Below are 15,000 nucleotides of genomic sequence, written 5' to 3' on the forward strand. Positions count from 1 at the left end.
TTATGATGCGGGACTTTATCAAACGCTTTCTGGAAATCAAGATAGACTACGTCCAGTGATTTGGTTACGTCATAAACAGTGAAGAGGTCGTTATAAAAGGTTAATAGGTTTGATAGGCAGGATCTTTTGTTTCGGAAGCCATGTTGTGAGTCCCCAATCAATGAGTGGCTTTCAAGGTAATTCACAATTTTGTCTCTAATTATGCCCTCAAGTAGCTTACCTACAACCGAAGTTAGACTAATGGGCCTGTAATTACCTGGTACTTTTTTGTCTACTTTCTTGAAAATCGGTGTCTCTCTAGCCTTTTTACAATCTGATGGGAGAGAGAGAGAGAGAGAGAGAGAGAGAGAGAGAGAGAGAGAGAGAGAGAGAGAGAGAGAGAGAGAGATACAAGGAATTAAATAAGCAAGAAAGATTAGGGAATAACACTAAATCATCTTTGTGTTCATTTATGTTAAGAAAAATGGAGAAGAGGAAAGGGGAAGAGGAGGAGGAGGAGGAGGAGGAGGAAGAAGGGAGGAAGAGGAGTCGGGTGAATAAAGAGGGAGAGAAGGAAGGAGACGGAGAATTAGTAGACAGGTAGAAGGGGGAAGAGAGAGAGAGAGAGAGAGAGAGAGAGAGAGAGAGAGAGAGAGAGAGAGAGAAGAGAGAGAGAGAGAGAGAGAGAGAGAGAGAGAGAGAGAGAGAGAGAGAGAGAGAGAGGATAGAGGAGAGAGAGAGAGAGAGAGAGAGAGAGAGAGAGAGAGAGAGAGAGAGAGAGAGAGAGAGAGAGAGAGAGAGAGAGAGAGAGAGAGAGAGAGAGAGAGAGAGAGAGAGAGAGAGAGAGAGAGAGAGAGAGAGAGAAAAGAAAGAAAGAAAGAAAAAAGAAAAGAAAAGAGAGAGAAAAGGAAGGAAAGGAAGAGATAGAGAGAGAGAGAGAGAGAGAGAGAGAGAGAGAGAGAGAGAGAGAGAGAGAGAGAGAGAGAGAGAGAGAGAGTTTGATCAGTATTAAGAGCTTACAAGGCATGAAAGAGAGGATTAGAGAGAGGAGCATAAAAGAAAGAAAGAAAGAGAGAGAGAGAAAGAAACGCGCTGAACATCGGATGAAGGGACGAAGAGATAAAAAAGAGGTTAGGAAGAGATAAGGAAAGAGGGAATATGAGAGACAGGGAGATAACAGAGAGAGAGAGAGAGAGAGAGAGAGAGAGAGAGAGAGAGAGGGAAGAATGAAAGACAGCAGAAAAGAAAAGAATAAGATAAGGAATATGAGACGAGGAAAAATGAGAAAGTGAGATAAAGAAAGAAAGAAAGAAAGAAAGAAAAGAGAAAGAAGGGGAAGCAAATAAGTAATGAAAGAAAGAAAAAGAAAGAAAAAAGAAAAAGAAAGAAGAAAAGAAAGAAAACAGCAAAGGAAGAAACATAAAAAAATGAGAGAGAGAGAGAGAGAGAGAGAGAGAGAGAGAGAGAGAGAGAGAGAGAGAGAGAGAGAGAGAGATTGAAAAAAAACCACATTAGAAAAAGAATATTAGAAGAAAAAGATTTGGAGATTCTTTTTTCTAGATGTTGTTGTTGTTGTTGTTGTTGTTGTTGTTGTTGTTGTTGTTGTTGTTGTTGTTGTTGTTGTTGTTGTTGTTGTTGTTGTTTTTGTTGTTGTTCTTGTTAACGACACTAACCCCTCGGCCACAGGGATCACACACAGAAACTATTTTTTTTACGTTTTTTTCTTTTCTTTCTCCTCTTTTTTTTTTTACCTTCCCCTCTTTTTTTTTTTTATTGTTTTTTATTTCCCCTTTTTTTTCTTTAACCTAATTTATTGTTTTCTTATTTTAACTTTTTTATCTTTTTTTTCTTCTTTTTACTTTCCCGTTTTTCTTTTTTTTCCTTTTTTCATTGTTGCTTATTTCCTTTTTTTCTTTAACCTAATTTATTGTTTTCTCATTTTAACTTTTTTTTTCTCTTCTTTTTCTTTTTCTTTTTTTCTTAATTTACTTTCCTATTTTCAATCATTTTCCGTTCTCTCTCTCTCTCTCTCTCTCTCTCAACTAATTTTCCCCTTTTTTCCCTTTCTTCCTTTTCCGTTTAACCATTTTAACATATTTTCACCATTTCCCAGTTCGCATTTCTCCTCTTCCCCATTTTCCTTCCTCCTTTTCATTCCTTTTCCTCCTTTTTCCTCATTTTCCTCTTAACTAATTTTCTACTTTTTTCCTTTCTTCCTTTTCTATTTCACCTTTTTTTCCTTCCCTGTCATTTTTCCCCATTTCCCAGTTCGCATTTCCCCTCTCCCCATTTTCCTTCTTCTTTTCCTCCTCTTTCCTCATTTTCCTCTTAACTAATTTCCAACTTTTTTCCCTTTCTTCCTTTTCTGTTTCACCTTTTTTCCTTCCCTGTCATTTTTCCTTATTTCCCAGTTCGCATTTCCCTCTCCCCATTTTCCTTCCTTCTTTTCCTCCTTTTTCCTCATTTTCCTCTTGACTAATTTCCTACTTTTTTCCTTTTCTTCCTTGTCTATTTCATCTTTTTTCCTTCCTGTCATTTTTCCCCATTTCCCAGTTCGCATTTCCCCTCTCCCCATTTTCCTTCCTCTTTTCCTCTTTTTCCTCATTTTCCTCTTAACTAATTTCCTATTTTTTTCCTCTTCTTCCTTTTTTCTTCCTTAACCTCTTTTTTTTTTTCCTCTCGGTCATTTTATCAAGAGGAACGGGAGAGGAGCTGGACATTCCATCTGTTGGGAGGCAATTACGAGAGAGAGAGAGAGAGAGAGAGAGAGAGAGAGAGAGAGAGAGAGAGAGAGAGAGAGAGAGAGAGAGAGAGAGAGAGAAAATAGATGGAAGAAACTCGTAAAAGAAAAAAATATTGCAAGAAGTAAGAGGAGGAGGAGGAAGAGGAGGAGGAAGAAGAAAAAAAGAAAATGGAAAAAAAAGAGAAACGAGATGAAGAAGAACAAGAAGAAAAGAAAATGAAGCAGAGGAAGAAGAAGAAAAATAGAGTAAGAACAAGAATAAGGAAAAGAAGAAGAAGAAAAGAAGAAAAGAGGAAGAAGAGGCAGAGGAGGAGGAGGAGGAGGAAGAAAATAAAGAAGATAGAAAAAAAGAGAAACAAAAATAAAAGAAGAACAAGAAAAAAAATAAAGCAGAATAGGAAAAAAAGAAGAATAACTCGATTAAGAACAAGAAAAAGATCAAGGAAAAGAAGAAGAAAAAGAAGAAGAAAAGAGGCAGAGGAGGAGAGGATAAGGAAAGAAAAATGGTTAAAAAAAGTTTAAGAAAGAAAAAGTGAACGGAAGAAAGAGGAAGTGGACGAGAGGAGGAGGAGGAGGAGGAGGAGGAGGAGGAGGGGGTCACTTAGGAAGAGATAGCCAGGTTCAAAGAAATGGCCGATTCCTATGCAGGACACGAAGGAAGAAAGGAGGGAAGGAAGGAAGGAAGGAAGGAAGGAAGGAAGGAAGGAGGGGAAGGAAAAAAGGAAGGCAGTGGAGAAGGGACAGGGAAGAATGCAAAAGTTAAGGAAAGGAAGGGAGGAAGGAAGGAAGGAAGGAAGGGAGGAAGGAAGAAAAGAAGGAAAGAAGGAGAGAAGGAAGGAAGGAAGGGGAGGAGGGACAGGGAAGAATGCAAGAAGGAGGTAAAGGAAGGGAGGAAGAAGGGAGGGAAAGAAGGAAGGAAGGAAGGAAGGAAGGCAGTGGAGAAGGACAAGGAAGAATGCAAGAGGGAGGTTAAGGAAAGGAGGGGAGGAAGGAAGGAAGGAAGGAAGGAAGGAAGGAGGGAAGGAAAGAAGGAAGGAGGAAGGGAAGTAAAGAAGGAAGGAAAGAAGGAAGGAAGAAGGGAAGGAAAGAAGGAAGGAGGGAAGGAAGGCAGGAAAGGTGAAGGAAGAAAAGATGGAAGGAAGGAAGGAAAGAGAGCAGATATGAGGAGGTTGAAAGATACAAAGTAGAAAGAGAAGGAAAGAAGGAAAGAAGGAAGTAGAGATGGGAAGAAAAACAAGAAAGAAAATAAAAAATAAAATGAAGGAAGGAAATGAGGAATGAGAAAGAAGAAAGAAAGGAAGAAAGAAAAGTTGAAAATATATTAAAAAAGTTAAAGAAAAAAAGTAAAAAAAAGAAAGATATAAACAGTGAAAGAAAATAGAAAAAAAAGAAATACAAAAAGAGAGAAATAAAGAGGAGTAAAAAGGATTTCTCTCTCTTCCTTCCTTCTTTCCTTCTTTCTTCTTTCTTCTTCTTCTCTCTCTTACTTTTCTTTTTCTCTTCTTCTTTCCTTCTTCTTCCTTCTTCTTTCTTTCCTTCTCTCCTTCTTTCTTTCTTTCTTTCTTTCTTTCTCTTCTTCTTCTCTCTCTCTTTAATTTCTTCCGAGAGAGGAATTTTCTTCGCTCCTTCGATGAGACTGAAATACCTGACCACTAATTAGAGAGAGAGAGAGAGAGAGAGAGAGAGAGAGAGAGAGAGAGAGAGAGAGAGAGAGAGAGAGAGAGAGTTGGATTTTTCTTTTATTATGGAACGGAAAAAAAATAATTGTCATAATAATAATAATAATAATAATAATAATAATAATAATAATAATAATAATAATAATAATGATAAAAGATAATGAGGAGCAAATAGAAGAAGAAGAAGAAGAAGAAGAAGAAGAAAAAGAGAAAACAAGAATGAGGAAAGGAAACATAAGGAATAATAATAATAATAATAATAATAATAATAATAATAATAATAATAATAATAAATAAATAAATAAATAAATAAGGAAGAAGAAACAAATACAAGACGAATGAGGGAGAATAGCAAGAAAGATTAGAAGGAGGAGGAGGAGGAGGAAGGGGAGGAGGAAGAGGAGGAGGAGGAGGAGGAGGAGGAGGAGGAATATGATAATGAGAAGATTCTTATTAGGCCAAATTTTGATTAATTGCTTCAAAGACTCGAAAAGAATAAGGAAAATTTTCACGCCTCCAGACCCGAACGAGGAGGAGGAAGAGGAGGAGGAGGAGGAGGAGGAGGAGGCGGAGGAGGAGGAGGGGGAGGAGGAGGAGAAGGAAGAGGAAGAGAAAGAAAACGTGATTATGACAAAGAAAGTATAAAAAGAAAACGAAGAAGAAGAAGAAGAAGAAGAAAACGAAGAAGATAATTAAAGAGCAACAAGAAGAAAATAAAAAAGAAAATGAGAAAAAGAAAAGATAATGAGGAAAAAGAAATTAGAAATGGAAGAAGGAAAGAAAGAAGAGGAAAGACTAATATGAAGGAAGAAAATAAGAGGAAAGAAGAAGAAAAAGAAGAAAAAGAAAAAACGAAGGAAAATATGGAAAAGAAAACAAGAAAAGGAAAGAAACATAACAACAACAACAACAACAACAACAGTCACCACCACTGCAGCCATTACCAAGAAGAAGAGGAGGAGGAGGAAGAGGAGGAGGAGAAAGAGGAGGAAGAGGAAGAAGATAGACACCTGACATCCTCTTTTTGGAACAAACCACATGAGCCTCAGACATAAACATTATTTACAACCTCCTCCTCTTTCTCCTCCTCCTCCTCCTCCTCCTCCTCCTCCTCCTCCTCCTCCTCCTGGTGCTCATTTTCCTTATCATTTCTTTGCCTTCACCTATTCTTTCCTTTACCTCCATTCTTCCTCCTCCTCCTCCTCCTCCTCCTCCTTCTCTTCCTCATTTCCACCTCCTCCTCCTCCTCCTCCTATATAATTTCAGTTTCCTTGCTATGAATATCGAGAAGAAGTATGAGAAGAGGAAGAGGAGGAGGAGGAGGCGGAGGAGGAGAGAGGGAGAGGAAATAGAAGGGAAGAAGAATGAGAGAGAGGAGGAGAAAGAGGAAGACAGAGAGAGAGAGAGAGAGAGAGAGAGAGAGAGAGAGAGAGAGAGAGAGAGAGAGAGAGAGAGAGGAGGAAAGAGAAAACAAAAGTCATCATCATCATCATCATAAAAAAGGTAAACAAAAAACATATGATCGAGTCCTACAGTAGCGGTGGCGAGGGCGCTGGTCAGTCAGTGTCCCGCAGACTAGCAGAGGGGAAGGGTGCGCCGCGGCCTTGCTCTCGAACCCTCCCTCCCTCTCTCGCTCCCTCCCTCTGCATTTTTTTTAGTCTTCCCTTAAAAAAGAGATAATGGGTTCCCGCAGTTTTTGGCGTCTCGTGTCGTGTCGGGCGCTAAGAGAAGGACTTTATTAACAGTGTGGTAATGGTGGAGTCTTTTTTGTATTTGTGGAATGAAAAGAGGAAGGAAAGGAATAGAAAATGTGGGTGGAGTTTTTTTTATATTTGTGGAAAAGAGAGAAAATGGGAAACAATTGTACGCGTGTTAGATTTTTTTGTAGCTTCATTTTTTTTGGAGCGAAAGAAAAGAGGAAGGAAAGGAATAGAAAATGAAAGTGGAGTTTTTTGTATTTGAGTAAGGAAAGGAAAATGGGAAATAATTGTACGAGTTAGATTTATTTTGTAGTTTTATTTTTTTGGAGCGAAAGAAAAGAAAAGATTAGAAAATGAAGGTGGAGTTTTTTTGTATTAGAGGAAAAGAGAGAAAATGGGAAATAAATGTACGAGTGTTTTATTTTTTATTTTTATTTTTTTGGAGCGAAAGAAAGAAAGGAAAAGATTAGAAAATGAAGGTTGAGTTGTTTTTGTTTTTGAGTGAGGAAAGGAAAATGGGAAATAATTATACGAGTTAGATTTATTTTATAGTTTTATTTTTTTTGGAGCGAAAAAAAAGAAAAGATTAGAAAATGAAGGTGGAGTTTTTTTTTGTATTAGTGGAAAATAAAAAGAAAACAGGAAATATTTGTACAAGTGTTTTTTTTTTTGAGCGAAAGAAAGAAAGGAAAAGACTAGAACATGAAGGTTGAGTTTTTTTGTATTTGTGGAAAAGAAAAAGAAAATGGGAAATAGTTGTACGACTGTCATTTGTTTTGTTGTTTAATTTTTCTATTGCTTGGAGCGAAAGAAAAACAGTAGGAAAAAGAAAACAGTGGGAAAATATACGAGTGTTAATTTCTTTTCCTTTTGTTTCTTTTATTATTATTTTCTTTATTAAGATAGAACACAGTGGGAAAATATGTGTTGATTTCTTTTCCTTTTCCTTCTTTTCCTTTTTTTGTTATTTTTTTGTTAATGGAATGAAGAGAAAATAAGGAAAATGGGAAATGAATGTACGAATGTTTTTTTATGTTCATTCTTTTTTTTTACTGAGGTACAAATGAAGGAAAAAAAAGACATGGGAAAAAAAAGAAAAGAAAGTGGAAAATATATGCGAGTGTTACTTTCTTTCTATGATTTGCTTTAGAATTTTCCCTCTTTTTTTGGACGACGGAGAGAAAATAGAAAAAAAATTATGAGTGTTATTTTTCTATTGGCTGAAATGAACGATGGAAAAGAAAATACGAAAAAAATATGTGTTAAAATTTTCAGATATTTTTTTATATTGGCTGGAACGAACAATCCAAAAGAAAATATGAAAAAAATACATGTGTTCAATTTTCAGTTATTTTTCCTATATTGGCTGGAACGAACGATGGAAAAGGAAATGGGAAAAAATAGGAATGTTAGATTTTTAAGTATATTTTTTCTATGTTGGCTGAAACGAACGATGGTAAAGGAAATGGGAAAAAAATAGGTGTTAAAATTTCAGTTAGTATTTTTCTTATTGGTTGAAACGAACGATGGAAAAGGAAATGGGAAAAAAATTAGGTGTTAAAATTTCAGTTAGTATTTTTTTTATTGGTTGAAACGAACGATGGAAAAGGAAATGGGAAAAAAAATAGGTGTTAAAATTTCAGTTAGTGTTTTTCTTATTGGTTGAAACGAACGATGGAAAAGGAAATGGGGAAAAAAATAGGTGTTAAAATTTCAGTTAGTGTTTTTCTTATTGGTTGAAACGAACGATGGAAAAGGAAATGGGAAAAAAATAGGTGTTAAAATTACAGTTAGTATTTTTTTTATTGGTTGAAACGAACGATGGAAAAAGAAATGGGAAAAAAATAGGTGTTAAAATTTCAGTTAGTATTTTTTTTATTGGTTGAAACGAACGATGGAAAAGGAAATGGAAAAAAATTAGAAGTATTAGATATTTTTTTATATTGGCCTTAACGAACGATAGAAAAGAAAATATGAAAAAAATACATGAGCTCAATTTTTCAGTTATTTTTCCTATATTGTCTGGAACGAAATGAAATAGAATATGGGAAAACTATAATAATGTGTTTTTTCTCTTTTAATTTTTTTTTTTGGCTGAAACGAAGAGTAAATACAAATTGGAAAAGACTATTCATGTGTTAATTTGTTTACTGAATTTTTTTTAACGAACGCAGAAAGAGAAGATGTGAATATATATCGTGTTGATTTGTTTTCTTTTTCCACTTTATAATTGAGCATAGAATAGAACATAAATGAGTACCCCGTGATAATTGCTTGATCTTTTACTTGTGTTTTACGTGTTTTTAATTGAAAAGAAAACGCAGTGATGAACGAAACTGATTTTTTAACGAACGCAGAAAGAGAAAATGGGAATATATATATCGTGTAATTTGTGTCTTTTTTCACTCTATAATTCCTTGATCTATTATTTGTGTTTTTTGTGTTTTTAACTGAAAAGAAAACGCAGTGATGAACGAAACAGATTTTTTTTAACGAACGCAGAAAGAGAAAATGGGAATATATATATCGTGTAATTTATTTATTTTTTCACTTTATAATTCCTTGATCTATTACTTGTGTTTTTTGTGTTTTTAATTGAAGAGAAAACGCAGTGATGAACGAAACTGATTTTTTTAACGAACGCAGGAAGATGAAAATGGGAATATATATATCGTGTTAGTTTTGTTTTCTTTTTTCACTTTATAATTCCTTGATCTATTATTTGTGTTTTTTGTGTTTTTAATTGAAGAGAAAACGCAGTGATGAACGAAACTGATTTTTTTAACGAGCGCAGAAAGAGAAAATGGGAATATATATCGTGTTAATTTATTCTTTTTTCACTTTATAATTCCTTGATCTATTATTTGTGTTTTTTATGTTTTTAATTGAAGAGAAAACGCAGTGATGAACGAAACAGATTTTTTTAACGAACGCAGAAAGAGAAAATGGGAATATATATCGTGTAATTTGTTCTTTTTTCACTTTATAATTCCTTGATCTATTATTTGTGTTTTTTGTGTTTTTAATTGAAAAGAAAACGCAATGAAATGAAAATGGGAAGTAAAAACACACAAAAAAAGGAGATAAACAGAAAACGTGACTTGGATGAGAATTTCTACGGAGAACTTTGCCTTATTTTATTTATCTTTGTTATGTTAATGTTATAAACGAATGGACATAAAGAAACTAACATTTGTACATTCATTTCCCATTTTCCTTCTTTTCTCTTCATTCCATTAATAATAAAACTTACCAAAAGAAAAAGGAAAAGAAGGAAAAGGAAAAGAAATCAACACTCATATTTTCCCCCTGTTTTCTTTCTTAATAAAAAAAACTAATAAAAAACAAGAAACAAAAGGAAAAGAAGGAAAAGGAAAAGAAATCAACACTCATATTTTCCCTCTGTTTTCTTTCTTAATAAAAAAACTAATAAAAAACAAGAAACAAAAGGAAAAGAAAGAAAAGGAAAAGATATTGGCTCTCGTATATATTTTCCCACTGTTTTTTTCTTAATAAAATTGTAGTGAAAATTTAGTGAAAATAGAGAAAAAGGATTAAAAGTCTCAGAAAAAAGGAAAACGTTGACTAATATTTTACGTGGATAACTTTGCTCACATTGGCATATATATATTTTTATATTTGTATCGCCCGGCCGTCTGTCTGTCTGTCTGTCTGTCTGTCTCTGTCTGTCTGTCTGTCTGTCTGTCTGTCTGTCTCTGTCTGTCTGTCTGTCTGTCTGTCTGTCTGTCTCTGTCTGTCTCTGTCTGTCTGTCTGTCTGTCTGTCTCCTCCTCCTCCTCCTCCTCCTCCTCTTCTTCTTCTTCTTCTTCTTCTTCTTCTTCTTCTTCTTCTTCTTCTTCTTCTTCTTCTTCTTCTTCTTCTTCTTCTTCTTCTTCTTCTTCTTCTTCTTCCTCCTCCTCCTCCTCCTCCTCCTCCTCCTCCTCCTCCTCCTCCTCCTCCTCCTCCTCCTCTTGGTGCTCATTCTCCTGTCTGTCCCTTGTCTGTCCGCTGTCAAAATATGCATTAAAAAAAAAAAACGGATTAAAAGTCATCTTACATTCATGAGAGGATCCTTGGGGGAGGCGGTGGCTAAGTGGTCGGCGTGCGGTTGGTTCGTACTCTGGAATCCGGGTTCGAGTCCCGCCCGCCGCTACAATCTAACAATGTTCAGTCATCGCCGATTTTTTGTATTTTTTTTATTTTTTTATTTTTTGTATTTTTTTATTTTTTGTATTTTTTTATTTTTTATTTTTTATATTTTTTGTATTTTTTGTATTTTTAGTATTTTTTTATTTTTAGTATTTTTTTATTTTTTGTATTTTTTTACGTCTACTCCTATAACGCCGGTAGGCTTGCTTGAGGGGCCTGGATGGTATTCGGCCCCAACCCGTCATGGCGCAGGCAAGTGTTTATAGTGGCGCCATCTTCTCCTGGCTCATGCTGCCCCCCGGAACTCCTTCTTGATTCACTTGGACGGTTTCCTCTAGAGTCCGGGTTGATGGGTGGTCTTCAGGACAGCATGTGGGTAGTTTTAAGCCACTCGGCGGTGACTGAAAAATCCCAGGTGGTAGCGTGGGGATTCGAACTCGCGTCGTCCATCACGCGGTGAATGTGGGCCCAGCACGCTACCACTCAGCCACCGCCTACCCTAAGACTACCCACATGTTGTCCTGAGGAGCACCTATCAACCGGGACTCTAGATTATCTCTCTAAGGAGGATCAAATATGAGCTCCTGGGGGCAGTAGGAGCCAAGCAAGATAGCGCCACTGTAAACACTTGTCTGCGTCACTAACGGGCTGGGGCGGACCATTAGACCCCATCAAGAAAACCTAACTGCGCTTTAGACCGAACGTAAAAATATGTGATGAAGTAAAAAGAAAGAACATCAGGGAAAGAAAAAGGATAAGGAAAACATGAAAGTTGCTTTTTTCATTTGCTTTTTTACTTTTATGCGATGAATTGAAAGGAAAAGAAATAAGACAGTTAATTTATTTTCTTTCTGGGTAACTTTGCTATTTTTTTCACTCTTTTTTATTTGTTCCCATCCAAATGAAAACACCAGGAAAAGGAAAAGGAAAACATGATACTTTTTTTCGCTTTTTAACTTCCATGTGATGAATTGAAAATAAAAGAAAGAATTAGACAATTTATATTCTTTCTGGGTAACTTTGCTATTTTTTCACTTTTTTAATTTGCTTCCATCCATGTGAAAACACTAGGAAAAGAAAAAGGAAAACATGACAGACTTTTTCTTTCTTTTTAACTTTTATGTGACGAATTGAAAGGAAAAGAAAGAATTAGACAGTTAATTTATATTCTTTCTGGGTAACTTTACTCTTCTTTCACTTTTTTATTTGCTGCTTTTTTCTTTTGCTTTTTAACTTTTATGTGACGAATTGAAAGGAAAAGAAAGTATGAGACAGTTACTTTTCTTTTTGGGTAACTTTACTATTTTTTTCACTCTTTTTTTATTTGCTTCCATCCAAATGAAAACACCAGGAAAAGAAAAAGGAAAACATGATAGACTTTTTTTCGCTTTTTAACTTTTATGTGATGAATTGAAAGGAAAAGAAAGAATTAGACAGTTCATTTTCATTCACTCTTTTTTATTTCCTTCCATCCGTGTGAAAAAAAATAGAAAAAAGAAAACAAGCAGAAAAAAAATATATGCAAAGGAGGGAACTTTTTTTTTCTCGCATAATATTTTCTGCTCATCATTATCTTTTTAAGTGAAAGAAGAAAACAAGTAAAAAAAAGTAAAAATAATGAGGCATACTTTTTTTTTTCTCTCAGGTAATATTATCTAATCATCATAATTGTCATATATTTCTTTTTTTTTTCAGTGAAGGAACGAATGAAAAAAAGGGGAAAAAAGAAAGAAAAAAGTTGACAGAAAACTAAAGATAAGGAAAAAAGGAAAATAAAACTGAAAAGAAAGAAAATAACGAAAGAAAATTAAAAAGAAGGAAAAAAGGAAAACTAGAAAAGGAGAGAAAAAGGACAAAGAAAACTAGAAAGAAAGAAAAAAACTAAAAAGAAGGAAAAAAAGGAAAACAAAATAAAACAGAAAAGAAGAAAAAAGGAAACAGAAAAGGAAAAAGGAGAAGAAAACTAAAAAAAGAAGGAAAGAAGGAAAACTAAAAAAGAGGAAATATAAAAATAAGGAAAAAAATGAAAAACTAAAAAAAAAAAAGAGAGAGAAAAGAAAACAGGAAAAACAAAACAAAACAAAAAAAGAAAAAAAAAGAAAACAGTGTATTGATAAAACTTAATCCAGACATACTTTTTCTTTCGCCTTTAATGAGAAAATTCCGAAAATTCCTGTAAAAGAGTTTGTGCCTGCGAGAATTTGTCAAGGTATTATTTTTTTTGTGATTTTCTTTTGAGAGGAAAAAAAAAGAAAAAGTGAGAAAATGTGAAAAGAAGAAGAAGAAGAAGAAGAAGAAGATAAACGAAGGGATAGAAGAAAAGGGAAAAGACACTAGAAAAGAAGGAAGGAAAGGGAAAGAGAACTAGGAAAAGAGGGAAAAAACAGGAATATTAAAAAAAGAAAAAAAAAAGAAAAGAAAAGTAGAAGAAATACCGTAGCTGATAAAAAAGAAGATAAAAGATAAAAGATAAAGATAAACAAAAAACAGAAAAAGAAGAAGAAGAAATAACTGATAAAAAGAAGAAGAAGAAGAAGAAGAAGAAGAAGAAAGAAAGAAGAAAGAAAATACCAAGCTAACAGGAGGAAGGAGAAATATGTAACACAGAAGAAGACACGAAAGGAAGAAAGGAGATAAGAAAGAAAGAAATGAAATAGGAAGAGGATGAAGAAATGATTAAAAGAGAAGAAGAAAAAGGAAAAAAAGAAAGAAATACAAAATAAGAGGAAGGGGGAGAGATAATTGATTCAGAAGAAGAAGAAGAAGAAGGAGAAGAGGAAGAAGAAGAAGAAGAAGAAGAAGAAGAAGAAGAAGAAGAAGAAGAAGAAGAAGTAGAAGAAGAGCAAGAAAAAGAACAAGAACAAATAGGAGAAGAAGAAGAAGAAGAAGAAGAAGAAGAAGAGGAAGGGGGAGGATAACAAGAGGAAGGAGAAATAATTGATGTAGAAGAAAAAGAAAGGAGGAAGGAAGGAAAATGAAGAAATACAAGATAATAGGAAGAGAAGGGAGAGATAATTGAAGAAGAAGAAGAAGAAGAAGAAGAAGCAAAAAAGGTGAAAAAAGAAGACAAGGAAAACGAAGAAAAAACAGAAAGAAAAACCAATAAAGAGGAAGAAGAAGAAAAGAAGAGGAAGAGGAATAAAGAGGAAAATAAAGACAAAAAAAGAAGAAAAATCAACATAAACACTAATAAAAACAAACAAAAAATCAGTAAAGAGGAAGAATAAAGAGGAAGAAGAGGAAGAGGAAGAGGAAGAGGAAGAGATGGTGTCCGCAGGTGGTGTCGTGATGTGGAGTGTGGTGGTGATGGTGATTGCAGGTAAGTGATGGTGACCCCCCCCCTTCTCTCTCTCTCTCTCTCTCTATGATGTGGTAATTATCTGGGATCATCATATATGTCGAGAGAGAGAGAGAGAGAGAGCGCTAATATTTGCCTCCTGTTTCTCATGTGTGTTATCTCCATTTTCCTCTTTCATGAGAGAGAGAGAGAGAGAGAGAGAGAGAGAGAGAGAGAAATATTAATAGTAGAAATAAAACCAACAGCAACATCATAATAATAATAAAAATAATAATAATAATAATAATAATAATAATAATAACAATAATGATAATATGTAAGGCGTTTAGGGAGAAAGAGGAGGAGAAAATGAGGCAAAGAATGGAGGGAGGAGGAGGAAGAGGAAGAAAGGGAGGAGGAGGAGGAGGAGGAGGAGAGAGAAGAAAAAAGAGGGAAGAAGGAGGACGAAGAGGAAAAAAGAAGAAGAGGAGGAAGAGAGAGAGGAGGAAGGAAGGAAAGGAGGAAGAAAAGAATGGCATAAGAGGAGGGAAGAGGAAGAGGAAGAGGAAAGAAGGGAAGATAAGGGATAGAGGAGGAGGGAGATAAAGAAGGAAGGAAGGAAGGAAGAAGATGAAGGTGGGAAGAAGTACAGAGAGCAAAGAGAGGAGAGAGGAGGAGGAGGAGGAGGAGGAGGAGGGAGAGGTGGAGGAGGGTGGTAAGGAGAGGAAGAACAGAGGGTAAAGAGAGGAGGGGACAGAGTAGAAAGAGAGGAGGAGGAGGAGGAGGAGGAGGAGGAGGAGGAGGAGGGGGAGGAGGAGGAGGAGGTAAAAATTATTTCGGTCTGCATATCATCACCAAACCAGCTGTTTCTCCCTCATCTTCCTTCCTTCCTTCCTTCCTTCTTTCCTTTCTTCCTTCCTTCCTTCTTTCGTTCCCTGAAATTTGGTTTTTTTTTTAATTCCGTTTTTTGTCTTTTAAGTAATTTTCTCGTTATTTTTTGTTTTCCTTCCTTCCTTCCTTCCTTCCTTTCTTTCTTCCTTTTTCTCTTCCTTTCTTTCTTTCTTTCTTTCTTTCCTTCCTTCCTTTCTTTTTTCTCTTTTCCTTCTTTCCTTCTTTTTTTCATTCTGTCTCCCTTCCTTCCTTTCTACCTTTTTTCTTTCCTTCTTTCTTCCTTCCTTCCTTCCTTTCTTTCTTTCTTTCTTTTTCTGTTCCTTTCTTTTTTTCTTTCTTCCTTTTTTTCTTTCCTTCTTTCTTCTTTCCTTCCTTCCTTTCTTTCTTCCTTCCTTCCTTTCTTCCTTTCTTCCCTCCTTCCCTCCTTCCTTCCTTTCTTTCTTTCTCCCTTTCTTTCTTCCTCCCTCCCTTTCTTTCTTTCTTTCTTTTTTCCTTCCTTCCTTCCTTCCTTCATTCCTTCCTTCCTTCCTTCCTTCCTTTCTTCCTTCCTTCCTTTCTTCCCTCCTTCCCTCCTTCCTTTCTT

At 35.3% G+C, this 15,000-nt stretch overlaps 1 protein-coding gene across 2 annotated transcripts in view; it reads left to right on the forward strand.

The window, feature by feature from the left end:
• Window positions 1-5,977: 5,977 nt before the first annotated feature.
• LOC126985763 (uncharacterized) overlaps window positions 5,978-15,000 on the forward strand; it is a 49,500-nt gene continuing 40,477 nt past the window's right edge. For both annotated transcript variants that reach the window (XM_050841095.1, XM_050841094.1), the window contains exons 1-2: window positions 5,978-6,150; window positions 11,945-13,568. In XM_050841095.1, coding sequence (XP_050697052.1) covers window positions 13,514-13,568 — 55 coding nt within the window. In that variant the 5' untranslated portion in view covers window positions 5,978-6,150; window positions 11,945-13,513. The remainder of the gene's footprint in view (window positions 6,151-11,944; window positions 13,569-15,000) is intronic.

This window comes from Eriocheir sinensis, chromosome 60 (genome assembly GCF_024679095.1).
Source record: "Eriocheir sinensis breed Jianghai 21 chromosome 60, ASM2467909v1, whole genome shotgun sequence".
Lineage (NCBI taxonomy): Eukaryota > Metazoa > Arthropoda > Malacostraca > Decapoda > Varunidae > Eriocheir > Eriocheir sinensis.